The sequence below is a fragment of the Perognathus longimembris genome, chromosome 11, assembly GCF_023159225.1.
Source record: "Perognathus longimembris pacificus isolate PPM17 chromosome 11, ASM2315922v1, whole genome shotgun sequence".
Lineage (NCBI taxonomy): Eukaryota > Metazoa > Chordata > Mammalia > Rodentia > Heteromyidae > Perognathus > Perognathus longimembris.
Window position 1 is genome coordinate 19,253,511 of NC_063171.1, and position 27,010 is coordinate 19,280,520.

Here is a 27,010-nt window from a genome sequence, read left to right on the forward strand (position 1 = left end):
TGGTATCCATACATAAGAATTTTAAATTAAAATTTTACTAATGGTTCAGGTAAAAATGACAAAAAAAAACTGGGAGTCAATTTCCTCCAAATATTATGCTTTGTTATTTAGACAGAATAAAGATGTTTCTATTTTTAGACTCTAACCTTAAACTGTTCTTCCAATTTCTCTCGAAGAGGACTCAACTTTTCCAAACTCTTACTCAGATACACATGGCCGTGGAATTTAATAAAAGCCTTGATGAAGTCAGAAACACTCCATTTGGTTTTCACCTCATCCCGGCTGAAATCAAAGAAAAATTTCCATGAATCTTAAGCAACAAAATGGCCAAAATGACTTATAAGAGAAGTTGGCTTGCAAAAACAAGCTATTTTGAGTTTTGATTCCAAAAGACAGAGCTCTGCATTTGGCTTTTCAACTAGAACATACTCAAATTACTTAATATTCAGCTGAGAACAAATCATAGATCGGGTAAAGTTCAGTGACTACACACAAAATGATTATATATCTATATATATTTAGGAACATGAGAAGCATAGGTCACTGGACACTATTTTCTACATACCAAAACTTGAGGAATTAAGGTTCCAGGTTACAGAAAATGTTAGAAAAGGTAACATTACCTTTCCAGTGCTTTAGAAAGTGCCTTTTGTAGATTAGTGGAGGCAGCTGGGAAAGGGAACTTCACAGCAATGCTTCTGCAGTAGTAGAAAATTGTGGTAAGATGATCTCCTTTGGAAGAAGCTAAAATAGCCAACTGATTGTAAGGCTGACCTAAAGGACAGAATTGAAAATCCTCTTGAGTATGCTAATTACAAACTAGCACAATGTGAAACAACAAATTTTTAGCACTGGTACAGCATAGGTTAAAAAATCCTAAGCCATGTGCTAGTGGCTCACAGCTATAATTCTAGCTACTTGAGAGGGTGAAATTGGGAGGTGTGCAGCTCTAGGTTAGCCTAGGCAAGAAAAGTCCAAAACTCAATCTCAGCAAACACAAGCTGGACAATGCTATATACATCTGTCCTTCTAATCAGGACATGAAACCTCAAATAGGCAGACCATGGTCCAGACATAAGCCCAGGGAAAGAAGTGAAAATACATCTCAAAAATAGCCAGGGCAAAAAAGGACTAGAGCTGTTCCCCAGCAGTGAAGTGTTTATCTGGCAAACACAAGGCCTGGAGTTCAAACCACAGTACTTCCCCGACCCCAAAAACTTTAATTAGGGTAAAGAGAGTAGTAGAAGCACTTAAAATAAGGATCCAAAAAGGGTTACATAATAAATCTGTTGGACTTTGCAGGCTATGGAGTTTTGTTTTTTCTTTTTCATAGTTTCACCCAAACTATTCAGCTCTGTAACTGTAGTGTGAACAGAGCCAGACAACATGAATAATGTAGTCAGACTTCCATCTCTGCTTTAGACTCTAGACTCTCCTTGCTGTTAACTTTATTAATTAAATAATTGTTGATAATGCCTATTTTAGGACTGTCAAAAGACAAAAAAATTTATTTTAGGTAACAGATCATTCCCTAAGGAACAAATATTTATTCTATAATCAATTAAAGCCATAGTTGTAGAAATAATACTAGATCACATGAATTAAATCTACTTATATTGCTTTAGCAAAATAAAAATTTGAACTGGAAAAAAAAATTCAGGGGGTTCCAGATGAGACCCAGTAATAGAGCAACTGCCTAGCATGTCCAAAGTCCCTGCACCACAAAATGAAAAACAAAACAAAAAAAAAATTCATTCCAATTATATGAAAGAAAAGTACAAAAACGCAATACCAAAATTCATTATCTCTTGCTTTTATAAAACTTGAAAGGTGAGTCGCATTGATACACCGCTGTAAAGGATGAAGTGTTTTATCAACCCCAAGTTGGCAGGTTCACTCACCATTGGAGGGGACAAGCTGAGCTGCATGCCTGTAGTAGGACTCTGCCTGGCTGGTCTGATTTCTGTACCGAGCTGAGGGGAAAAAAACAAAAAACAAAAAACAAACTTAGTTAAAACAAACAAACATGCATGCACATGCACACACATACAACCAAAAGGGCATTTCCAAAACATCTAAAGTTTTAAATTCTAAAGATAAAGACATTAAAATTAAAGATCATTAAAGACAGAAAATACTCTAAAACAAATTAACTATAGGATTATGTGTGAAGTGTCCATCTGGCTTTCCCTATTTGGGACATTCAGCATGTAACCAATGTTAAAGCTTACCTAGCCCCCATTTTCAGGTCCTCCAGTGTCATGCATCACCAGCTCCCACTATGGACTATGCTGGTGACCTGGAGCCGGCCCACAAGAAGGGGTGACTTATATGGCACTTAAAAACAAAACAAAACAAAAAACACTATACAATATGATCTGAAAATTATGTATTTCTTCAATATCTTATTAAAGTGATTTTGAAAAATGCCTCATACCTACTGCAATAGCAAATATGTGTGTGTGTGTGTGTGTGTGTGTGTGTGTGTGCAAAGAAGACATTCAAAGCAAAAACAACCTAAACACACTGACACTGAATCTCCCTGAGAACTCAGGCTTTCTTTAAAGTGACCACTCATGAAGTCACTGATTTATGGCATTAAGAAACCTATAATCTGACTTAAAAGCAGGTTCTCCATTCCTTGTTATTTGAGGACAAGCAAAACATAATCCTATAGTTAATTTGTTTTACAACCTTTTCAGGTCACCTTAAAGGAATGAACAAAAATAAGTTTTATTATAGTCTCAAGATAAAATACATATAATGGAAATAGATCATTTAACCTTTGAAGGGAAGTAAAATGAGCTTTTGCACTAGTAGGAAAAGAAAAGGGCAAATTACTTTAAAAGAAGTATTTCAGAAACTTTGTCTATTTAACTTAGAAAATATTATGGCATCATTTTAAATAAATTTAGCTTCAGTTATAGTTTTGCTCTCACCTGTATAAAGTCTGCATAAAATTTAAGTCTTAATATGGAAATTATTTTTTTCAAGATCCTCTGGCCAATCCCCAAACATTACTAAAAATACCTTTTGTACTTTCCTCATACGACAATCTAAATAGTGTGTGTACATTTAACTTACAGGAAAATTATGACTACTCCAAAGAAAAGACAAGATAATTAAACTGTGAATTCTGTCACACCAAAAGCTCACCAATGTCTCCAAGGTGGACGAGGCAGTGCTGGCAGATATAGGAACAGGAGCTAGATTGTGGCTTCACTATGGCGCTGGTATGCGTCTGTTTATTGCTAATAATTCCCAGTTGGGAAGACTTCACACGGCATGGTAAATCTACATTAAACACTGTACACAGTTCTTGTAATAACTAAAAGGAAACAAATAATATTTAGCAGTCAAAAGTGTCCTCTAACAGTAAAATTTGTACATTATGAAATACATCTATTGTCACTGCTGAGAACTGAACATGAACTAGATGAACATTATATGGTAACCTTTAGTAATTTATTATGATTTTTATCTTTTGAATTCTTAAAGTATTAGGATATGTACTTAAATTAGGTTTTTTTAAATACAAGTTATTTACCTGAGCACTATTTTCGGATACATTCAAAAAGCAAAGAAAATCATGAAATTCCATAGTATCTATCTCAAAACCACAAAACCACTAAAGACTGGGTTGGTGATAAATGCGAGTAGAATGCCAAGGTACTTGTAAGACTTCTGGCACTTGTCCTATTTCTTTTCTCAAATTCTAGGCCAATTCACATGGCTTTGCATATGTAATGGAACTAGTAGACCTTAATCAGAGCATCCATTCTTACCTCTTCGATTCTTAAAAGTGAGATGGGTTCTTCCCAATCTACCATCCACCAATGGTCTACTAAAACTGTGTCAATCAGACAATTCATGATGAGGTACTTAAATACAATGCTCATTTTTCAATGTCACCTTTCTAGACTGCTCTTATGATTTATAACAATGGATATCTTCTACTTCTTTGTATCTCTCCTACCAGCTCTTTTCAGGTTTCTTCCAAGGCTTTCTCCCCGCCCCCCCCGCCCCCTTCACCATTTTTTTCCCCTTTTTTATGTCAGTACGGGGGGTGGGTGGAATATAATAGGGATTAGGTGTTGTGCCTTAGTTTTTTTTCCAGATTGGAGCCTTGCCCACAGTTCCACTTCTGGGTTTTTGTTGTTTTTTTTTTGTTTGTGGTGGTTAACTTCAGCTAAGACTTTCATGGACTTTCCTGCCCAGCTCACTTTGAACCACAACAATCCTCAGATTTCAGCTTCTTGTAGCTAGGTGTGAGCCACTACCACTCATGTCCTCTCCTCATCTTAGAAGGAGTTTAATTCCCCAGCCAGATGTTTATATTCTATTCTTGTTTATCCAAACAGTTACTAAAAAGCATTCATTCAAGTATTTTTTCAAATAATATTTTATTCATTCAACTATCTACTACTCTATCAGACAAATGATAAGCAACAGATACAAAGATAAGTCAATTGGAGTTCTCTGAGAACTCATAATCAGACAGGTAAGAAAGAAGAGAGTGGGGAAAAGAAGGTGTAAGGAGAAGAAAAGAGAAGAAAGCATGATTATGTACAATACAAACCAATAGAATATTTTATATTCACAATAAAATTCATTGTTTGATACTCCTGTCTCAAGATACCCAGTGATAAACTGTGGTTACAGTATACGCAGATAGAAAGTTCCATATTCTTTCAGATGAGGATGTGAAAGCAACAGAAACATTAAGTGTCTTGCTTAAGGTTACAGAATTTGAAATACCTTGATTCTACCATCACACTTCCTAATACACACAGAATTCACAACACAAAATAAAACACTCTAAGGAGCTGACTCAAAAGAACCTGAGAGGGGCCATCTTTTTCCCAAGGTAAAATCCATCTCTATAACTTGAGGGTAAATCTTTTTCAGCCTTTCTCACTAAGCATAAGAATTATCTATTTCATTTTTCCCCTATAACTGTATTTGACACAAAATCATATTAAAAAATTAATGGGGGGAATGATGAAATGGGGGACATTGATCAGGGTGCATTGTAGTAATAAACTGCTTTGTTGAATGGCAACTCCTTTGTTCGATTACTTAAAGATCATTTTTTTAAAAAAAGTTATTTCCTCTTCGAGACAAGACTGGATTAGTGGGAAAGTCCTGGGAAAGGATTATTTTATAATTTATAATAATATATTTAATATATAATATGTAATTTAATATATATTTTATATTAATTATATTTTTACAGCAATGCACAGAATTGATTTTTTAAAAAATAAAATGCTATGTCTTTGCCTAATAAGAAAAGTTCATGTCCCAAGTGGGTAGCCAGGAAACAGAGAAGACATAATGGAACAAAAAAAATGTGTACTGGGGCAGTAGACTGGGGGTTTCTACAAAAAAACAGATAACTGAAAAATGACAAGAAAGCATCAGAGGATGATAAACAAAAGTTAATAGTAATTGGAGACACACTAGAAAACTAGAGAAATCTGAACATCTAGCAAGAAGGGGAAAAATGATCTTAAAAGACAAAATGAAACATAATGCAGATTACTGGTACAACTATCCCTTTGGTTGAGAGTCAATAACAAAGTAGAGCCAAGGAAGAAGAGTTTCATAAGTTCAGTAAGTGTATTTCACAGTGGCTAATCATGAAGTCTCTTCCCAATCCACTCCAATCAGGTGTCCATCCTCACCACTCTGCTTAAGTTACATTTCATCAAATCCAAGACACCCTAACTTTTAAGATGAACCATTATTGTATATACTTTTGAGAGGGAAAACCATATTAATCCTGATATCTAAGAAGTCTATTGTAAACTTGCCTCTATTTCAGAGACATTGAATATAAAAAGCTTTAGAAATGAAGTAACACGGTACTCATTAAGTTCATCAATGATATCCATGTTGTGAACTCTAATTTTTCACAGTGCAAATAGTTCTCTGCAGCACAACACTGAAACGTTTTCTTTTGGTATCCAAGTTATCTTTCTTGCTGTTTCTTCTACTGTAAAGTTGACTCCTCTTATGCTAAATCAATTTCCATCTGAGTAAGTCAGGCTCTGTACTAGAATCATAAAACTTACTCTGACTTCTCACCAGGTTCTAAATTTTGTTCACCTAATTACCTATTTGATATCCCCTCTTGTATGAAAAAGGCATTTCTTGCATGATCTCAATATGGTTCCTATCTTAGTTGCTCTTCTAGTTAAGCTTTGACTTCTCTACTTGGATTCCACAGAGGTAATCCAATCAATCAGAGAAAAGTCCTATTGGCCATATTTCAAAATTATCTTTCTTTCTACTACCATCATGACATCCTAAATAATTTCCATTTCTGAATCTAATATAAAAAAAAACAACCTTTTAGAAACATAAATCTGAGTGTCTCACATTTGCTAACTTTCCAAGTACATGTTACTTATTGAAGTTAAAACCTTCTTTTGGCCTATGAGGTCATACACTGATTAGGAATCGGTCTGCTTCTTGGATCTGACTAGATCTTAATCTGTACAGCATTTACCCAAGACAAATGGAATATTGCTGCTAGAAACTACATTAATGTCCACTCATTAGTTATCATTGTTTCAATGATCAAATTAAGATAGTATAAAAACAAAATTAAGAAGCTCTATTAATGTTAATAGCTTAAAAATCTAAATTAGAGTAATATGAAATTAGGGATTGTGTTGATAGTTATTCTACAAGTGTCATGACTGGGCAATTGCTGCCTGTGAAAAGTAGGTAAGGGAAAACAAATTGCTTTTATTTATAAATGGTTCTTTAATAAAACTTGAAGTTACTTTGGAGGTAGAGGCCGGCAAGAGATTGAATGTTTGAGGCCAACTAGAGCAAAGCCCTATCTTCAAAACAAAATAAACACAAAAATTCAAGAGAGCTTACTTAGAGGCATAGGACCTGGGTTAAACCCAGTTCCTCTCTCCACACAAAATAATAATAAAATTTGAAGGTATAAAATAAAGTTGTCTAATACAAAAATGTACTGCAGAGCTGGGTTCCTTTCCTGTCCTTCATCAATACAGCCACCTACTCCATCTCCTTCCTGCCTCCCTATTTCAACTGTAACTTTTTTTTTTTGCCAGTCCTGGGACTTGAACTCAGGGTCTGAGCACTGTCCCTGGCTTCTTTTTGCTCAAGGCTAGCACTCTGCCAACTTACCCACAGCGCCACTTCTGGCTTTTTCTATATGTGGTGCTGAGGAATCGAACCTAGGGCTTCATGTATACAAGGTAAGCACTCTTGCCACTAGGCCATATTCTCAGCCCCCTACTTCAGTTGTATCCTCAATTTTAGCTTTTACCAAACAAGAGAAGAAAATGAGATTTGAATTAGAAACCAGACTGAAAATTTAAAAATGACTATGCTTCAGAAACTAAAAGCAATCAGAATGTTATGAACTCTATTCAAGTACTGATGTGAGTCTGGATATTTTAGAGCACAGCTGAAAGCAGTGATGGGGACAAGGAAGAGATACCTTTTGTGCTAATACTGCACTGAACTGAGTGTGTGTGTGTGTGTATATATATACATACATCCATATGTGTATCTTTATATCATTTTTCACTTACTAACACTACAGTTTTCTCATCTTAAAAAGCCCCATAAATACATTTTATAATAATTTCATACTTCCACTTTATAGTTACGCCAAAATTTCACTTTTATTCTACTGTGAGATGTTTATGTTGTTTTCGAATGTTAAAATTTGGCTGGGCACCAGTGGCTCACACCTATAAGCCTAGTTACTCAGGAGGCTGAGATCTGAGGATTCTGGTTTGACGCCAACCTAGGCAGAAAAGTCTGCGTCGCTATTATCTCCAATTAATCACAGAAAAAGCCAGAAGTGGTGCTGTTGCTCAAATGGTAGAGTGTTAAGCCTTAAGCAAAAGGAGCTTAGGGACAGTGCTAAAGCCCAGAGTTTAAGGCCTAGGACTGGTAAAAATAAAATAAAATTTGAATTATAAAATCCATCTGTCCTTTAGAAGTGATCATTATTATGATTATTAAAAATCCACTGAGCTATGGACAAAGAAAAACAAATTATATTGCAAAATATAACTTCTGTACTTCAAAAAACTTCTAAATGAAGTGAAAAGATAACAGAAAGAACTGGTGAAACGTGCTATAAATCATGACCCTTTGGGAAGACAATATATATTACTAGCATTTAAACTTTCACATCTCTAGTGATTTCCACATAATGAATTGGTTCTTGGGAAATAATGCAGAACTAGAGAATATGTTTTATATGCAATGAAGCTCATTAAACTAAGAAAAAGTTTCCATTATGGTTATCAAACAGATACAGGACTGGATATATTCTATTGCCTAAACTATGTAAAAAAGTACAAAAACACTGGTAGGCTATACATTAAGGTATTGGTTTATAATGAACGAAAAAAATCTTTGGACTTTGTATAATTTTTAAGTTTCTAGATGTGAGTATGTATTATTTTTGTTGGTACTGGGTTTGAACTCAGGCTTTTCACTTGCTAAGAGGCATTCTACCACTTCAACCACTCCTCCAGCAGAATGCATTATTTATAGTTAGAAAAAAAAAAAGGCTTATGTACTTATGGTTTTGCATTTAGAGTAGATATTTTCTTTCTTTTTTTTTTTTTTTTGGCCAGTCCTGGGGCATGGCCTCCGGACCTGAGCACTGTCCCTGGCTTCTTTTTGCTCAAGGATAGCACTCTGCCACTTGAGCCACAGCGCCACTTCTGGCCGTTTTCTATATATGTGGTGCTAGGGAATCGAACCCAGGGCTTTGTGTATATGAGGCAAGCACTCTTGCCACTAGGCCATATTCCCAGCCCGAGTAGATATTTTCTTGAAGCTAAAAGACTCACTTTCCTCCATATCTTCAGTATCTAATATTGTGTCTGATACAAGCTTTTGACAAGTACTTGTAGAATGAAGTCTTTAAATTTGCTTTACGGACTAGCAGTGAAACAGTAATTCCTTGCTCCAAAAGCATTCTCTTTCCAGAAGTATGAATTTATACTGCTAAAAGTTGGTACAAATTTCAAAATAAATTCTGAGATTAAAAACATGTTTTCTTTTTTTGTCAGTCATGAGGCTTGAATGCAGCGCCTGGGCACTGTCCAGCTTTTATGCTCAAGGCTAGGGCTCTACCACTGAGCCATAGCATTACTTCCTGTTTTCTGGTAGTTAATTGGAGGTAAGAGTCTCACAGACTTTCCTGCCTGGGCTGGCTTTGAACTGCTATTCTCAGATCTCAGCCTCCTGAGTAGCTTAGATTACAGGTTTTAGTTACCAGTGCCTGGCTAAAAAAAACAAAACAAAAAAAACCCCCCCCACACATTTAATGATGAATTATGATGAGTGTTTTGGGTCTCAATGAGATATAATTTCTATAAAATGATATCCATTCAGTATATCCAACACAGAGATCCTAATCCCCCCTTCATGAAAAGAAATGGTGAGAACATAATAAGGTCAGAATATAGGTAGGTGGCAAGCAGTGTAAAGAGAACTGACCAAAGATTTTTTTTAAGTACATGAGCCTCAAAACCTTGTCTTATACCAGGCGCTGGGGGCTCATGCCTGTAATCCTAGCTACTCAGGAGGCTTATCTTCCAGGAAACCAGAAATGCGCTGTGAAATCAAGTGGTAGAGTGCTAACTTAGAGCTGAAGAGCTGAAGGACAGAGTCCAGGCCCAGAGTTCAAGCCCCACAATCGACAAAAAACAAACAAAACCCTGACTTATGACTTTAAAATGCTAATATTGTGTAGATATATGTAGTCATATTAGTTAAATTACTAATGGAAGAAGTCAGAACTTTCCATAAGGACTATGAGTACAATAAAGAAAATTCCATCATCAGAAATAAGACTTAATTACTGAACATGGTGGCTTATGTATGCAATCCCAGCTACTTGGGTGGCTGAGATCATAAAGATCACAGTTTGAGGCTAGTCCAGGCAAGAAGTTAGTGAGACTCTCACCTCAAGAAATAGGCTGGGCATGGTGATATGCCTGCATTTCAGACATGTGAGAGATATAATAAACAAGAATATTGTGGTGTAGGCTAGCCCCTGAAAGGGCTGGGGCAATGGCTGAAGTGGTAGAGCGCCCGCTTAGCACACATGAAGGCCAATTTTTTTTTTTTTTTGGCCAGTCCTGGGCCTTGGACTCAGGGACTGAGCACTGTCCCTGGCTTCTTCCCGCTCAAGGCTAGCACTCTGCCACTTGAGCCACAGCGCCGCTTCTGGCCGTTTTCTGTATATGTGGTGCTGGGGAATCGAACCTAGGGCCTCGTGTATCCAAGGCAGGCACTCTTGCCACTAGGCTATATCCCCAGCCCAATGAAGGCCAATTTGAAGCATCAAAAGCACCGGCAAAAAAAAAAAAAAAAAAAAGCCTACGATTTATGTATTTTTTTAAATCTTGCTGGATACAGAAATTGTATCAGCATATGACCATGGAACACTCTGTGAATAACATCTTATTATTCAAGCTGAGAAAAAGCTATACATTTCTTAGTTTAAAAATATTTCAAGATGCCCCTCCACAGATGAATGGATCCAAAAAATATGGTACCTATAGATAATGGAATACTACATAGTGATTAGAAATGGGGAAAAATATTGGTATTCGCAAGGAAATGGTCAGAACTTGAACAAATAATGTTGAGCGAGACAAGCCTAGAACACAGAAAACAAAGGGGCATGATCTCCTTGATATATGACTGTTAAGGTGGGGGGAGGGGGAGACAGTAGAGACCAGGTCTGCAAAACCAAAAACTTCTTGTCAAATGGTATTTCCCACAGGTTTGGGTCAGCGACCCTACATTATGTAACTAAAACCAAACAACTACTCAACATATAAAGGTAAAAAACAGACCTCTCAGTGGATCACAATAGCTTAAAAGCTATGTATGTATGTTCATGTAAGACAAGGAAAGCAAACTCTATTGTTGACGTTACATTTGAAGTCCTAGGTGAATTTCCTTTGGCGTAGGCCATGTGGCTACTGTATATGTTTTTGGTATACTGTGTATTGTATATATGCCTACCTGATCTAGGGAAGGGAAAGAAAAACAAGGCGTAAGATATCACAAGAAATGAACACACTGCCCTATTATGTAACTGTACAACTTTTGCACAACACCTTGTGAAAAAAACTTTTTTAATTAATAAATAAATTTTAAAAAAAAAGAAAAAGAAAAAAAATACTGTGGTACTGGCATTAAATCCCTTGAATCTGAAAAAAAAATTCAAGATATACATAAATTCCACTGTATAAATAATATTATGGAAACTCTTACATTTCTATCTGGCACAACGTACCAAGTAACTTCATAATTACAATACTCATAAATCCATATTTGCCCTAATACCACTTGTAACTGACTTTTCACCATCTATCCCAATCCTATTCATACAGTTGCACTTTTAATCTATAAGCCAAAATGTAAACCCAAACCTTTAATTTCTTTAAGGTCTTATGGTAAATTTTGGACATTTGTATTCTCTTGAGATTTTAGGTAATCAAGAAAGTAGTGGTTATACCAAGAGCTTACATGAAAAAAAGATATGTACAAAGAGCAGAATACCTGAAATACTAGGAAAATTGATATATAATGCATACTAACCTGGGTATAGAAGCCACTAGCTGCCTCTAGGAACAGAGAAAGGTTTGCCTGAACTTCACTCCGATTCGGGTTTGCTCGATTCTTTGCCTGGCCTTGTAGTGTTGTGATCTGATTCTTAAAGGCATGATTCCAGCTGAAAACAAAATGTAATTCTATTTGGTATAGCAGTGACTCACTGGGCAGACACTGGTCCCCCTGAGAACAAGAAAGAACTGTCTGTTATAATTATACCATACTAGGCAGTAAATCTGCATTAAAGTTATTCATTTAAATAACTTTATGCTTTCCTTTGAACAAGACTAGTCATGCAGTAGAATCCAACTGATCTTAATAACACCTACCAAATGTTAGAATAATCATTCCGAGGCTTCAGCTATTAATCTTTTAGAGCTACTCTTAAGTCTATTTAGGAATCCCAGTACAAAATCAGAATAGGCAAGACCAAAATTAACTAATTTCCATTTATTGTGCCAAAAATAATTGACTCTACCCCCTGTTCAAGGGACGAGTTAGGCTTTGTAAATACTACATACAATCTCTTATTTTTTCCCCAAGTTATTTCCCATAGCATTCAGTTCTATTCCTATTAATAGTTTTGCTTGTTTATCTTGGGATTAACATCTTCTTTACAGCATGAAACACAAGCCACATTTCAATTCTGGCTATTTTATTTACAATGCATACCAAAATCTGGTTATAAAATACCTTTCACTAACTAAATTATATAATCAGTTTAAATTCAGATTTGGTGAAATACAGCTATTCAACTTGAAAATCACTGGGGGGAGAGGTACGGGGATTGAGGAAACAAAGAAGAGTTTCACCACCTAACATCTTTATCCATTTTTAAGGCTATTTAGAGCTTCCTGCTTTTTGTGTGTAAACAAGGGCCTTGTGCTTTGCTAGGCAGACTCTCTATCACCTGAGCCTTATTCTCAAGTCCTTTTCAATTTAGGTAGTTTTCAGTTAGGGTCTCATATTTATGCCTGGGCTGCTCCACTTATATAGATCCCATATAGCTGGGATGACAGGCACACATCACCAAGCTTGGGTTTTTTTTCTTTTAACTGCATGAGATGAGGTCTTTGTAACTTTCTGCACAGCCTGGCCTTGAACTAAATTCTTCTGATCTCTGCCTTTTAAATAGGTAGGACAACAGGCATTAGATACCTTGCCCAGCTAGACCCAGGATTTTTTTTACAAACACTCTTCTCAATATTGTTAATAACATTTTATCCTTAAATCTAATATCATAGACATGGATTCTGACTGGTTGTTTAGTTCTACTACTAGATTTCCTAAGAACATAAAGTCCAGACAAGGCTAGAGATGTGACTCAAGTTAAGAGTTGCCTGCCTAGCAAATAAATGTAAGGCCTTGGAAAAACTGCAGTCAACCCCTCCTCACCCCAGGGCCGGGGGGGGGGGGGAGGGGAGGAGGTGGAGGAAGAACACAACAGTAAAGTAGGAAAAACTAAGTCTTGACTCTAATTTAGGGTAATAAGCATTACTAGACAGAAAATTCCTAACCGATTTTCGTTTCCATCAAGCGCATATCCTGCCAATTTATAAGGAAAGGCCTTACGAAAAAGGCATTCATTTACTCACTTGGATATCTGGTTAACTGCCATTTCACCCTGCATAGGAAGAACAAGTGGAATAGCCTAGATATATAAAATCTTCCTTTAGTTTTATTAGGAATGGGAGGGGGGAGCAATATCAATTTATTTGATTAGCAAGGATTTTCCTTACAAAGAAAATATATTTTCCTATTGGAGAAACCTTTAGGATCACTTTTCCAAATGAAGATTTTTCTTTAATATATAGATATTTTAAATCATGGCTTCAGGGACTGGGAATATGACCTAAAGGTAGAGTGCTTGCCTCATGTACATGAAGCCCTGGGTTCAATTCCTCAGCATCACATATATAAAAAAGGCCAGAAGTAGAGCTGTGGCTCAAGTGGTAGAGTGCTTGCCTTGAGCAAAAAGAAGCCAGGGACAGTGCTCAGGCCCTGAATTCAAGCCCCAGGACTGGCAAAAAACAAAACAAGCAAACAAATAAATCATGGCTTCAATATAGAATTGAATACAAACAAATGAACAGTTTTAGTAACTGAAATATATGTATTTATTTTTCTGATAGGAACCCTAAAAAAACTGACCTTAGTTAGATTCCACTCTCTGAAATTCTTCTCTTACCTTTACAACTGAAAAAATACTAATGGCCAAATATTCTATTTTTAAAAATCAAATACTGCAGGGAGCCGTTGGCTTACACCTGTAATCCTAGCTACTCAGGAGGCTCAGATCTGGGGATCATAGTTCAAAGCCAGTCTGGGCAGGAAAGTCCATGAGACTCTTATCTCCAATTAACCACCAGAAAACTAGAAGTGGTGCTATGGCTCAAGTGGTAGAGCACTAACCTAACCTTGAGCTGAAGAGCTCAGGGACAGGGCCTAAGCCCAGAGAATTCTAGCCCCATGACCAACATTAAAAAAACAAAAATCAAATACTGTAATTTCTTTGTGTTGAAATGCTTACTCTAAAGTACATTAAGAAAATAAAATAAGACAACCACCAACCAGTTTAAAAGTCTTGGTGAGATTCCTGATCTACAAGAGCATCTTAAATGGTAATACTTACAGATCCTGTTCTACTTTCTTGTCTAAAGCATATTCCAAATCGGTAACTAGCATTTTCTGGTACAGGTCCTGCAGAGCCTGCCTGGATGTCCAGACCTCAGCTGGACCCAGCTTAGAATCTGGGTAAGGAAACAAAAACACAACACATGGAAAAACAGCTTAATTCATATACCACAAAGATGATTTCTTCTTTCTCCATTCCCAAGCAAGTCTGTTGCAGAAGTTTTACATTATAACATTTCAAGTGACTTTGAACTTTTCTTTTTTTGGCCAGTCCTGGGGCTTGAACTCAGGGCCTGAGCACTGTCCCTTGCTCAAGGATAGCATTCTACCCCTTCTAGCATTCTAGCATTCTAGCCACAGCACCACTACTGCCTTTTTCATATATGTGGTTCTGAGGAATTGAACCCAGGGCTTCATGTATGCAAGCACTCTACCACTAAAGCCATATTCCCAGCCCGGACTTTGAACTTTTCACTAAAGACTAAATCTAGTTTAATAAGCTTTTGTATGTGTTTGTCTTTTAGTTTTAAAATAACATCATAAAACAAAAATGGCTTAAAGGAATGATTCACATGTCCTTGCCTTTGATTTGGATTTCTACATATGCTTATCACAAGAAGCTATAGCTCCAAAACAATCATTTCATTTGACATAGTGAACTATGGAGTACTGGTCTGTTTACCAAGTAGTTTTCCCCCCCCATTTTATTTAGAAAAATTCTCACAATGATCTTACAGAATTTCATGTCAGCTAACCAGCTAGTAGTTTCTTAGGTTACTCCTCCTTCTCTATTTCAACACAATAAAGTCAAAACAGTTGAGAATTATTTTAACGTAGAACACTGCTGTGAGCAATCTATGCTTGGTATGTGACGTGAAAGAGGGCTGGCAGAAGTCCAGGATTAAACTGCTCAAAAAACCAAATGAGAGACTGGACATAGGACAAAATTAGGAAGTCACACAATGAGTATACATACACTGTAAAATTGGGACCATACTTTTTGCAAGGTAGAGTCCTTGAGCAAATTAATAACTAATAATAGACTTTCAATAAACCAGTAACTTACCACTGCACAATGGCACACTTCTCCCTTCTTAAGAGTTGCTATTTGGAAAGTAGAGTTCTGGCTCCAAGTGGTAGAGCGCTAGCCTTAAGCAAAAGTGCTCAAGGACTGTGCCCTGGGTTGTGAGTTCAAACCCACAACTGCCCCCCTCCCCTCCAAAAAACCAAAAAACTCAAGTGTAGTTTGTTGGGCTGGGAATATGGCTTAGTGATAGAGTGCTTGCCTAGCATGCATGAAGTTGAGTTTCTATTCCTCAGTACCACATAAACAGAAAAAGCCGAAAGTGTTGTGCTGTGGCTGAAGTGATAGAGTGCTAGCCTTGAGCAAAAGGAAGCCAGGGACCATGTCCAGGCCCTGAGTTCAAGCCCCAGAACTGGTGAGAAAAAAAAAAAAAAGAGTTGCTATTTGTATCTACAGCCACCCACAATCCTGTTCCGTAAACAGAAACTACTGTATATCTGAGTTAATTATCACAGGAGTTTGCTAGCTAGTAAAAATAAAGTCTAGTATAAGCTGGTTGATCTCTTACTGTATGCAAGTCTTTAGTAACCAACAGATTTAGCAATTCTTTAAACATCAACAGACCTAAGAGATTGATTTATTTATGGATGACAAAAAAATGAGACAATAAGGCAGTATTCTACACTTAAGTAAATGGTTTACTTAGCTTGATGTTGTCCTGTGTACTAGGTGTCACATAACATAGATTATACTTCAATGACAATTCAAAAGAAAGCAGGACAACAACACATTTAAGAGGCAGAACTGAGGTGTTACACTAAATGAATCTCAGACTTTTCATTGCCCTTTTCCTTAAGAAAGTAGATTATCCATGAATTCTTAGAACACTAAGTTGCAATTCTAGAAATTGGGGAAAAGATATATCATTAATGCCTATTTCCTCTGATGGTAAATTTTAGAAGATATGCTGATTACCATAAAGTTTAATTCTTCTTTGCGGGTTTTATTGTACAACTAGATTGAAATCCGTTATCACACATCCCTCTTATATTTCAGGATAAGATATGCTGTTATGGAGGACATGCTGACCACTGTATAATTACCATATAGTTCTTAATTTTGAAGATAAAATTATTAACATTCCAGTGGCTAAAACCAGGAATTCTTCCAAAAAAGACCTCAACTAGTATGCAAAATAGCAAAGATGGGAAAAAAGGAAGAAACATGGCAAAGTAGCTGACTCAATTTCAAAGACTGTCAGCACGGTTTTTGCAACTTTTTTCTCAAGTCTTACCTACCCTTTAAGTTTGGATCATTGTAAATAGAAAAATAATATTTCCCAGGAAGACATTAAGTGAACACTGTTTCTACTTATATGGAGTATGAATTATTTTGTTTACCATAAATATAAGATTCATAAAAAAACTGCCTATGTCTATTAAATTAAGCAACATTCAGTTTAATGTGGGATATTTTACACAGTGTTTCCTGACATAATTAAGTAAGAGTCTAAAGGCTAAAAACAAAAATATTCAAAGCATGGGGCTGGGAATATGGCCTAGTGGCAAGAGTGCTTGCCTTGTATACATGAGGCCCTGGGTTTGATTCCTCAGCACCACATATACAGAAAATGGCCAGAAGTGGCGCTGTGGCTCAAGTGGCAGAGTGCTAGCCTTGAGCAAAAAAGAAGCCAGGGACAGTGCTCAGGCCCTGAGTCCAAGCCCCAAGACTGGCCCCCCCCCCAAAAAAAATATATATATATATTCAAAGCAAATAGAGACAATGATGAATTAGCCCTTTTGACAACATGGGTTTAGGGCTACATGTTGTGGGATTTGGTATGACATATAATACAAAAAAGACAGAATATTCTTTCATTAATTTAATGGCATAAAGTAAGTTGTGAAAAAAAATTCAACCAATACCTGTCATATCAGCCTTCAGGACTTCTGCCTGCCTAAATAAGGAAAAAAGAACACAAGTTAGGAATAAACCAGACTTAACCAACATAACATAAAGTAAAGACTACGTATTACAATAAGGCTATACAGCAACCAGGTGTGGTACTGTAAAGTGTGTCCTTGCTTTAATATCAGGGTAGCACTGGACTTTGGCAAACTGATGCTATTATTTTGTAATTTACAGAACCTTAAGTGACATCTTAAGAGTTTTCTTTTTGGCTGTTTTCCTCTAAATTTAACTTTTTAAAGGAAATGTTAAGTGGAGAGTTTCTCTGCACTGAGGAAATCTTCAACCATGTATTGTAACTACATCAAATTCCCCCCTACTCTCCCCAGAGATGCTGACTCCTATTCCCTTTTCTCTTTACCAATGATAGTCCTAGATTTCTGGGAAAACAATCTATGCTAAGTACAATAAATACTTACACAGCTTTACCTTTACTTTCTATTAACAATAGAGTAGCACCTCTTATTTAAAGTCCAAAATTCCACTTCAGTATGCTCTTTCTGGCCTTTTGTAAGGATGTATCTATGTGTTCATGAGGTTTTGGTCCACCCCCCCCCCCTTTTAAAAAAAAAACACAACTTATTTTAAGTGCTAGGGTATTCAAGGCCTTTCATTACCAGTCATGTGACCTACTACTTGAGCCACACCTCCAGCTCCTTTTTACATTGGCTATTTTCATCGTAGGGTCTCACTTCATTCCCAATCTCCCTACATATAGGCTGCATGCTAGGGATAAAAGATGCATGTTATAGCACAACTATTGTGGTTCCTGATATGTGCCCTTGTGCCTAGCCATTGGTTGAGACACGACTTTGTGCACTTTATGCCCAGGCTGGCCTAAACTGTGTTCCTCCCAGTCTCTGGCTCCCAAGTAGTTAGAATTACATACTTGAGCCACCACAATCAGCAATGTTCATGTGTTTTTTTGGACAATTTTGACACTTCTTTCTGCTGGGTCCTGTCTGCTCTTTAGTATTGAAAGGTTAAAATATTCTCATGCATTTTAAAACCTTCAGTCCCATATTCCTCTAGCTACTACCCTCTTTTCTCTCAGTGTCTTAAAAATGGCTTGCATTAAAGAGGTCCAAAACTGAACTCATGATGCATTATCAACCTATTGTTCCGTTTAGTATGTTTTTCTTCTCACTGTAGCAACTCTATCATGAATTTCCAGCTGTGGATGGCAGAACCTTCAAGAATTCCATAACCTTTGCCCAAACCCAAAGACTTTAATCTTCACTTCCTACTTCTTTAGCTACTTAATTATACATCATGTCCTTATATCCTATTTAGTGCTCTCACCCAAATACAGAATCTAAAGAAGTCACTCTCATGGAAGTAGAGAATATAAGAGTAAGTTATCAGAAGCTGGAAACAAGCAAGGAGTGGAAGAGGATAGAAAACAATTGTTTAACTAGTACAAAGTTACTGTTAGATAGAAGGAATAAGTTCTGTTGTTTGTTGAACAGCAGATCATAGTTAGCAATATCACACTGAGTATCTCAAACAGCTGTAAGAATGTCCTCACCACAAAGAAATGACAAATATATGAAGTGATAAATATGCCAAATATTCGGACTGTAATAACACAATGGATACATGTATTGAAACACTGGTCTGTACCATTACTACATGCCACTGTGTCAAATAAAAATAATTAAAGAAAATTATATGCACTTCAGACTCATTAAATGAAAGCTAGTGCATTAAGGGTCTCAAATTTTTACTGTAAATACTGTTTTCATAATTATTTTGTAGCAATTGTAGATTTTAATTTCATTAAAACACTAAGTAAATTCTTTTCATTGTATTAGCCTTTATAAAGATACTTAGTGTTGTTTTGGATTTTTTTAAAGGCACACTTTCAAATAGATTCACAATCGTGTGCTATATAAATAGCTTCTGCTGAGCTGGGAATATGGCCTAGTGGTAAAGTGCTCGCCTTACATACATGAAGCCCTGGGTTCGATTCGTCAGCACCACATATACAGAAAAAGTCAGAAGTGGCACTGTGGCTCAAGTGGTAGAGTTCCAGCCTTGAGTAAAAAGAATCCAGGGACAGTGCTCAGGCCCTGAGTTCAAGCCCCAGGACTCACAAAAAACAAAACAAAACAAAACTAGCTTCTGCTGCAAAAAAAAAAAAAGAGAGAGAGAGATAACATCTGGGATTGATCAATATAAATGAACAACTAAATAGCTATGTTTAGTCTTAAAAAGTAACATATCAAATTTCATCTTCCATACAGCATAGCTTTACTAATTACGGTGTCAACTTTTGTCAAAGCTATTCTGCTTACATTATTACTACATGCCCTATTCTATTTCCCCTTCTTTCCACCAAAATGGCATACTCTCTAATGAAGTATCAATTTCTTTTATAAAGAATACTACACCCCAACCTGGTTTTCTTAAAGACCTTTACCACACAGACAATACAATTTTTAAGCCAACACTTAAAAGTTTTAATGTTTTCTCTTGGTAGAGGGTGTAGCATCATGAGGTTTTTATGTTTCTTTTGTGCAAGTCCTAGGGCTTGAACTCAGGGCCTGGATCTGTTGGAGCTTTTTTGCATTCTACCACTTGAACCACAGTTTCACTTACAGATTCTTAGTGGTTAATTGGAATCTCATGACTTTTCTGCCCTTGGGCTTCAAACCACAATCCTCTCAGATCTCAGCCTTCCAAGTAGCTAGAGAGTAGCTAGAATTACAGGCAGCCCAGTATTCCGCACCTACTATTCATATGTTAAGCTGGACAAATTAATCAAAAGAATGAACCAAGAATCTAAATATTAAATCACTATGCCTTTAGTAATAAAACAGCACTACTAGAAAATTTCAAAGAATTAATTGCATGTCTCGGTTATTAAGAGAAATTAAGTATTTCCGATAAGCAATATTGAAAGGCTGAAAAATCTAGAATACTCAAGTGATAAATATATTGAAGTTTACAATGTGAAAGAATGCTTGTGGTAAGAAAATAATCAAGATCTATTAGACATATTTGCTATATTCTTAGGACAAGGTACAATAATAGCTAATACAATGTATAGGACTTATTATGTGAGACTATTCTACTCATTTAAATCAGAATTCTTCTCTTACACAAGAGAGAAAAAACAAAACAAAACTAGAGTGTTTTATAGTAATTACCCATAGATCAAGGGCTTTCAATACGTAATCAGTTTATGGTAATTTTAAATGAAAAATAAAAATTTGGATCGTCTTCCTTAACAAGTGTCTTGGTTATGTATAGCATGTATTTAACAATGTAAGATAATAGTATCTCTCTTAATGTGTACTCCAAGATTCACAGTTTAAAATTTTAAGTGATTGGGGATGTAGTTCTGTGGATAGAGTGCTTGCCTAGCATGTATAGAGTTCAATCTCTAGCATTGTCAACAAAGAAAGGATAGAGAGAAGGAGGGTTGTGTGTGTCTGACCTGCTTGGAACTCTAGACCCCTTTCTCTACAAGAATTTGGAAACACTTCTAAACAGCTACTAAAAAGCGGTGAGTCACTCTTCTATTTTGGAAGAAGACGCTAAAGTATCTATTATATGTTGGGGGTAAGGAAGTGTAAACAAGAGCCAAGGTACATTTTTAATTTGTTACTGTTGTTTCTGTAGAGTTCTAAGGAGTAATTTGGGCTAGTAACAAACAGCCATTGATTTTAACTATAAAAATAAAACTGAATCAGAATTATTTATGCCAAATGGGCCATATTGTTAGCATGCAATGCACTCACAGAAATATTCATCCATCCAGTCATATCAATGAAGAATAAATCATACTGTGTATTGATGAATTTCATTTAAAGAGAATCTAGGGAAAGTCTGCTCCTAAAGGAGGATTTCTCAGTACATCTTAAAAACAACAACACAATAACTTGCTTTCTCTCTATAGAACTTTACACTTCATCTGAGGATCAAGGTTTGAAGCTAGCCAGGGCAGGAAAGTAGGTAAGACTCTTACAAGAAGTGGTAGTGCAATAGCCTTAAGCAAAAATGCTTAAGTTCAAGCAAGACCCCCCATAAAGATTATTAACACATATGACGGGCACATATAAAAATGATATAGAGGAGTTAAAAACATCTCAGATTCAAGAATAAAAGTTAAACAGAAGGGGAGCCAAAGCAGAGGAAAAGTCTAAAATCACTTCCAGATAGGTACAGATGGGATATCTGAGGAAGTGGAGGTATGTAAGGAGGGATTTAAAGATGAGAGAGTTGATATGAGGAATAAAACAAGTTGCAGAAAAGAATTTACAAATGAGAGGTAAACTGTGACTAACAGATTACTTTTGCTAATCTAGTTAGTAACGGACTAATCAAGTGTTTCTTTCTCTCTGCTGTTTAAAGAAGCACACTGGGTTAAAGAAAACATCCCAAGGTTGAAGTTAAAAATCCTAGGTCACCTAGATGAAATCTAAATTTTTAGTATGGATAGAAAATAAAACAAGAGATAAGATACAGGATAATTACAAAAGAACTAAACCAAGTTGGTATTTTTCTTTTTTACTTCTCTGTAAACTTTAGTTCTGATTACTTTCTTTGCCAGTCTGGGGGCTTAGACTCGGGGCCTGAACACTGTCCCTGGCTTCTTTTTGCTCAATGCTAGCACTATACCTCTTGAGCCACACAGAGAGCCACTTCCAGCTTTCTCTGTTTAAGTGGTGGTGAGGGATTGAACCCAGGGCTTCATGCATGTTAGGCAAGCACTCTACCACTAAAGCCACATTCCCAGTCCACATATTATCATTTTACAAATGCATTTAAAAAACTGGACTGAGTTAAGCATAGTATAAATTATGGAAATTTTATGCTAATTGATAATACTCTCTAAATTCATTTGGTAGTGGATTAATCTGTTATAAATTCACTAGTAGCCTAATAATGCAATTTAGTCATTTATTTTACATTCATTTCATTTATTTTCCATTTTTCAAATCTTGCTAGGGTATAATAGCACATTCCTATAATTTGAAAATTCAGGAGGAGACAGAATCCTGAATTCAAGGCCAGCCTACACAGTAAGACCCAGTCAACCCCCTACAAGCAAGCAAACAAAGTGACTGGGGATGTAATGTAACACAGTGGTAGAGCATGCTTGCTAGCAGGCCCAAGACCCCAGGTTTAACCCCTAGCACTGCAAAAAAAAAAAAAAAAAAAAAAAAAAAAAAAAAAAAAGCAATAACTTCAAACTTCAATTTTGTCAAATAAATAGCAAGACACTCATTTTGGTAAGGAAACTGAGACATGAAGTAACTAAGTAACCTGCCCAAAGTCACACAGCTTGACAGTGAAGAGCCTGGGTTTTATTCTGGATTCAGTGAAGAGCCTAGTTCCAGACCTAGAACTTAAAAATAATCAATAAAACAGGTCTTCTAAAAAACTTTGGCTACACAGATGTATCTATCACAGTATCAATTTGCAGCGGTAACCACTTCTTTTCAGTTACAAGTCACATCTCTGAGATAAAGCATCTTCACATGCTCTGTCATCATAAAATGCAAGAATTTTTACTAACAATACAGAGGGCCTTGTAGCACATTATCACACATCCATTTTTACAGGTATGGAAGAGCCTTAACTGAATCCATGCTGACATACAGACCCCACAGCAGATGCTTCTTGTAAATAGCTACAACATAGATTACATGTCCCAAAGCATCCTAATAGTCAGAGACTTCACATAACATGCAAATTTATTCCTGTAAATTTTTATTAAATCCTTGGACCCTAAAATATAAATGCTCATGATGAAGAAAACCTAGCCTGAAATTCTCATAAAGCATCCCTCCCCCATCTTGGCCAAAATCAAGACTTCAGAGTCTCTAATTTGTTTCAATGTCCACAGAATATGAATAACCTTAACATACATCTCTAAAATGAGCAAAAACATATAGAAACCCTTTGTAATTTTTATCCTACCTAATATTACTTGATTTCAGATGCTCCTCTGATTTCAAGTTTTCGGTCCTCATCTGGGACTTAAATGAAACGTTTTCTCCCACAATGACTATTTGCAAGAACATCCAATTTCTCATAAGGTAGAATGGCTTAAGACTTTCTAGACAGAGAGGAGGAAAATACGAGTTAACTTAGAAACACAGAGAACCCCTGGAATCAAATTATTTTTTAATTTTGCTTGAAATGACTTAATGTGAAAGGCAAAGGAAAAAATAACAAAAGGCTTTTTTTTTTTGCTTAACATGTTTCTTTAAAAACGTCCTTTAGAATCGTTTCATGTATTTTAGTCTTAGTTCAAAATATTATCATTTGTCTCACTGTATGAAAGCTGACTGGTCTCTAGAGGACAGATAAAGTTACTCAGCAGAGAACAATGTTAAGGAATCATTGTGACAACGTCCTATAAAACAAAGATGCAGAAGGACTCCTTATACACTAAGAAAACTTGGAAAGGAATTAAACCATAATTACATGCCATGCAAATAATGCTTAAAATTTAAGATCAGCTGAAAACATTAGGTTTTTAGATTTGTATTTATTTATATTTTTTTTGTGCCAGTCCCAGGGCTTGGACTGAGGGCCTGGGCCCTGAGCTTTTTTGCTCAAGGCAACACTCTACCACTTGAACCACAGATTCACTTCTAGCTTTTCTGGTGTTTAATTGGAGGTAAGATTCTCACAGACTTTCCTGGCCAGGCTGGCTTCGAACTATGACCCTTAGATCTCAGCCTCTTGAGAGTAGCTATGATTACAGGTGTGAACTACTGGTGCCCAGAGGTTTTTAAGATTTTTAACCACTCATTGAACAACACTGTCATTTTTATGTGCTAGATACTGTATAAATGACTGAGTATACAATCATAAAACAGATAGGACCCCTGATTTAAAATCTAATGTAGAAGCAGTCCAACAGAAGCAAGAGAAAGTAGGGGCTAAAAATACAGGCTTGAGAAATCATTCTATAATCAATAGTATGCATGGGGGTAAAGCCACAGGAAAAACAGCACAATTTCTTGGGGATATCAGATTAATGCAAAGTAATTTTAGTGACAATTGGCTATTGTTCAATGTTTACATCTGTACCTATTTTTGTGGCAGATATTAAACTAACTTTTCTAAATGTGTGATCGCAAAGAGACAAAGCATATAGTAAGGTATATGGTCACGTTTCTTGGCTCAAATCAAACACTGCCCCTTGGCTTATAAGGCTAAAAATTACTTCTCCAATCTTCAATGTTTATCAGAAATAAGATGGAGATAAACTTTAACCCTGATCCTAAGTAGATGGAGATAATAACCTACCTCACTGAGATGTTTTGATGATTAGAAAAATAAAAATGTAAGACAATTAACAACCCTCAAAAATGTTAGCTATTATTGTGATGTTATATATCATAAGTAATGTTATACTTATAGTTTGTAATAGTCCTCCCAACACAACTCAAAAAGGTAAATGTGATTATCTTTATTCTATAATTAGGAATATGAAGCTACAAATTCATATCTACCAATTCTAGAAAATAACACAAAAATTTTCATGATTTTTAACAATAAATTTCAACCATGTAGTAGTGGACTTCAAGTCATATAGTCTATTTCTTATTTAGTTGCACTTCAGTGGAAAAGAATGAGGCTAGGAGCTAGTGGATCATGCCTGTAATCCTACTCAGGACACGTTTCAAAGACAGCTCAGGCAGGAAATTCGGTGACTTTTATCTCCAACCAACCATCAGAAAACTAGAAGTAGTGTTGTGACTCCAAATGGTAGAGTGCTAGCCTTGAGCAAAAGAGCTCAGGGGCGGTACCAAGGCCCTGAGTTCAAGCTCTATGACCCGAAAGAAAGGGGGGGGGGGGGGAAGGAGAGAAGGACAGAAGGGAAGAAAAAAAGAGAGAGAAAATAAGATAAAGTATTTCATAATAAAGCACATAGCATCTGAGTACCCTTGACTTTCCACTTTCTGATTCAATAGACCTGTGTTATGCCTAGTTCCTTGACCTTTTGCCCCTCCATATTTTTATTCATGCTCTAACACCCAACTTGGAATATACTCCCAATCATCTCCTTGTCTGGCTAACCCATTCTGGTATTTTTTGTTTGTTTGTTTGTTTTTTTTTGGCCAGTCCTGGGCCTTGGACTCAGGGCCTGAGCACTGTCCCTGGCTTCTTCCCGCTCAAGGCTAGCACTCCGCCTCTTGAGCCACAGCGCCGCTTCTGGCCGTTTTTCTGTATATGTGGTGCTGGGGAATCGAACCTAGGGCCTCGTGTATCCGAGGCAGGCGCTCTTGCCACTAGGCTATATCCCCAGCCCCCATTCTGGTATTTTTAAACTCAGCAGCTCTTATGAAAGCCTTGGCTTGACCAAGTAATGTCAGTGCATCTTAATGTCCACCTTTATTACGGCACTCAGCATTATAATAGTTATCTGTCTATACATCTCCATGAAAGATTGTCTGTCCCATCCAATCTTCCACATATAGCTTCCCAAGTAGCTAGGATTACAGGACTCATCCTCATCCTCTAGCACCAAGCTCTAATGGCCCTTAAAAAAAAATTTCATTGTTGGCAACTCTTGTACTTTCCTGAAATAAAACTCCCAGGTAATGTAAACTATTCAAAACATTCAAGTAAATAAATATTTTACATATAACAGAAAATAAAGCAACTTAATAAAATTGGTATTACATTATACAAACTAAGAGAATTTCAATTATATAAAAACAAAAATAAGAATAGCCATTAGAATTAATTCGATAATGTAAGTAACATCAGGTCACAGTTATTCAGCAATGGAAAGAGTAAGTGAAATATAGGATAATATAATGAGACGAAGTATAAGAACTTAATGGGAGATAACAAGGATGTTATAAGAGAATGAGAATACTGGGAGAAAATATTTTAAATAGCTTTGTAGACTGTATACTTATCAAAAGCATACAAATAATTCTCAAACTCAAATAATAAGAAAACAAATGAGATTAAAAAATAAGCCAAAGTAGCAGATATCTCACCAAAGAAGGTAGAGCAATACAAAATGATCAAATTTTTCCAGGAGACTATATGCTAAAACAAATATGACACATTTCTATGCTATTAGAAAGGCCCAAATTCAGAAAACTGACAAAACCAAATGCTGATCAGTATTATTTATTGTTTGTAGGAATGTCAAAGAGTACAGACAATTCAAAAGATAGTCCCGCAGTTTCTTACCAAAATTAGTCTTATCACATGATCCAGATACTGTGCTCCCAAACAAAATAAAATTTTACTTCTCCACAAATACCCGCAAGACCACATTTTTATTCCTACTTGCCAAAACTTCAAAGCCATCAAGATGTCCTTTGATATGTGATTAATTTGTGGCTCATCTAGCAATATTCAGAGCTTTAAAAAACAAAAACAAAAACAAAAACCCAAGACTATTAAGTCTCAAAAAAAGGGGATGAATTTTAAATGAAGAATACTAAATTCAAAAGGCCAACCTGAAAAGATTGGATACTATATAATTTCAGCTATGTGGCAATTTGGGAAAGGTAGAACTATGGGAACAATAGTGACAGGAGCTCAAGGAACAGGATGAAGATAAACAAGAAATCACAGTATTTTAGGACAATGATAGGTGCTCCTAGACAGATGTTCATGAGTTAATGATGAGCCCATTTCCCAACAAACTCACTGAAAACTAAAAATATTGTAAACTGAAAATAAATTTAAGATGTCTAACCTACCAAACATGGTTTAAATGTTTGGTTAGATATCTTAAATGCAACACTT

At 36.2% G+C, this 27,010-nt stretch overlaps 1 protein-coding gene and 1 long non-coding RNA gene across 9 annotated transcripts in view; one reads left to right on the forward strand and one right to left on the reverse strand.

Moving 5' to 3' along the window:
* Smg7 (SMG7 nonsense mediated mRNA decay factor) overlaps positions 1–27,010 on the reverse strand; it is a 71,755-nt gene that overhangs the window by 25,902 nt on the left and 18,843 nt on the right. For 5 of the 8 annotated variants that reach the window (XM_048358048.1, XM_048358056.1, XM_048358051.1 and 2 more), the window contains exons 2-9: positions 23,201–23,339; positions 17,227–17,258; positions 14,276–14,393; positions 11,632–11,764; positions 3,157–3,328; positions 1,902–1,973; positions 624–774; positions 147–282 (exon numbers count right to left, since the gene is read on the reverse strand). In XM_048358048.1, coding sequence (XP_048214005.1) covers positions 147–282; positions 624–774; positions 1,902–1,973; positions 3,157–3,328; positions 11,632–11,764; positions 14,276–14,393; positions 17,227–17,258; positions 23,201–23,316 — 930 coding nt within the window. In that variant the 5' untranslated portion in view covers positions 23,317–23,339. The remainder of the gene's footprint in view (positions 1–146; positions 283–623; positions 775–1,901; positions 1,974–3,156; positions 3,329–11,631; positions 11,765–14,275; positions 14,394–17,226; positions 17,259–23,200; positions 23,340–27,010) is intronic. The other 3 variants (XM_048358050.1, XM_048358054.1, XM_048358049.1) reach the window with 2 other exon arrangements.
* LOC125360071 lies at positions 12,481–13,335 on the forward strand. The gene is made up of 2 exons (XR_007212644.1): positions 12,481–12,712; positions 13,136–13,335. It is a non-coding gene; the product is annotated as an uncharacterized LOC125360071 (long non-coding RNA).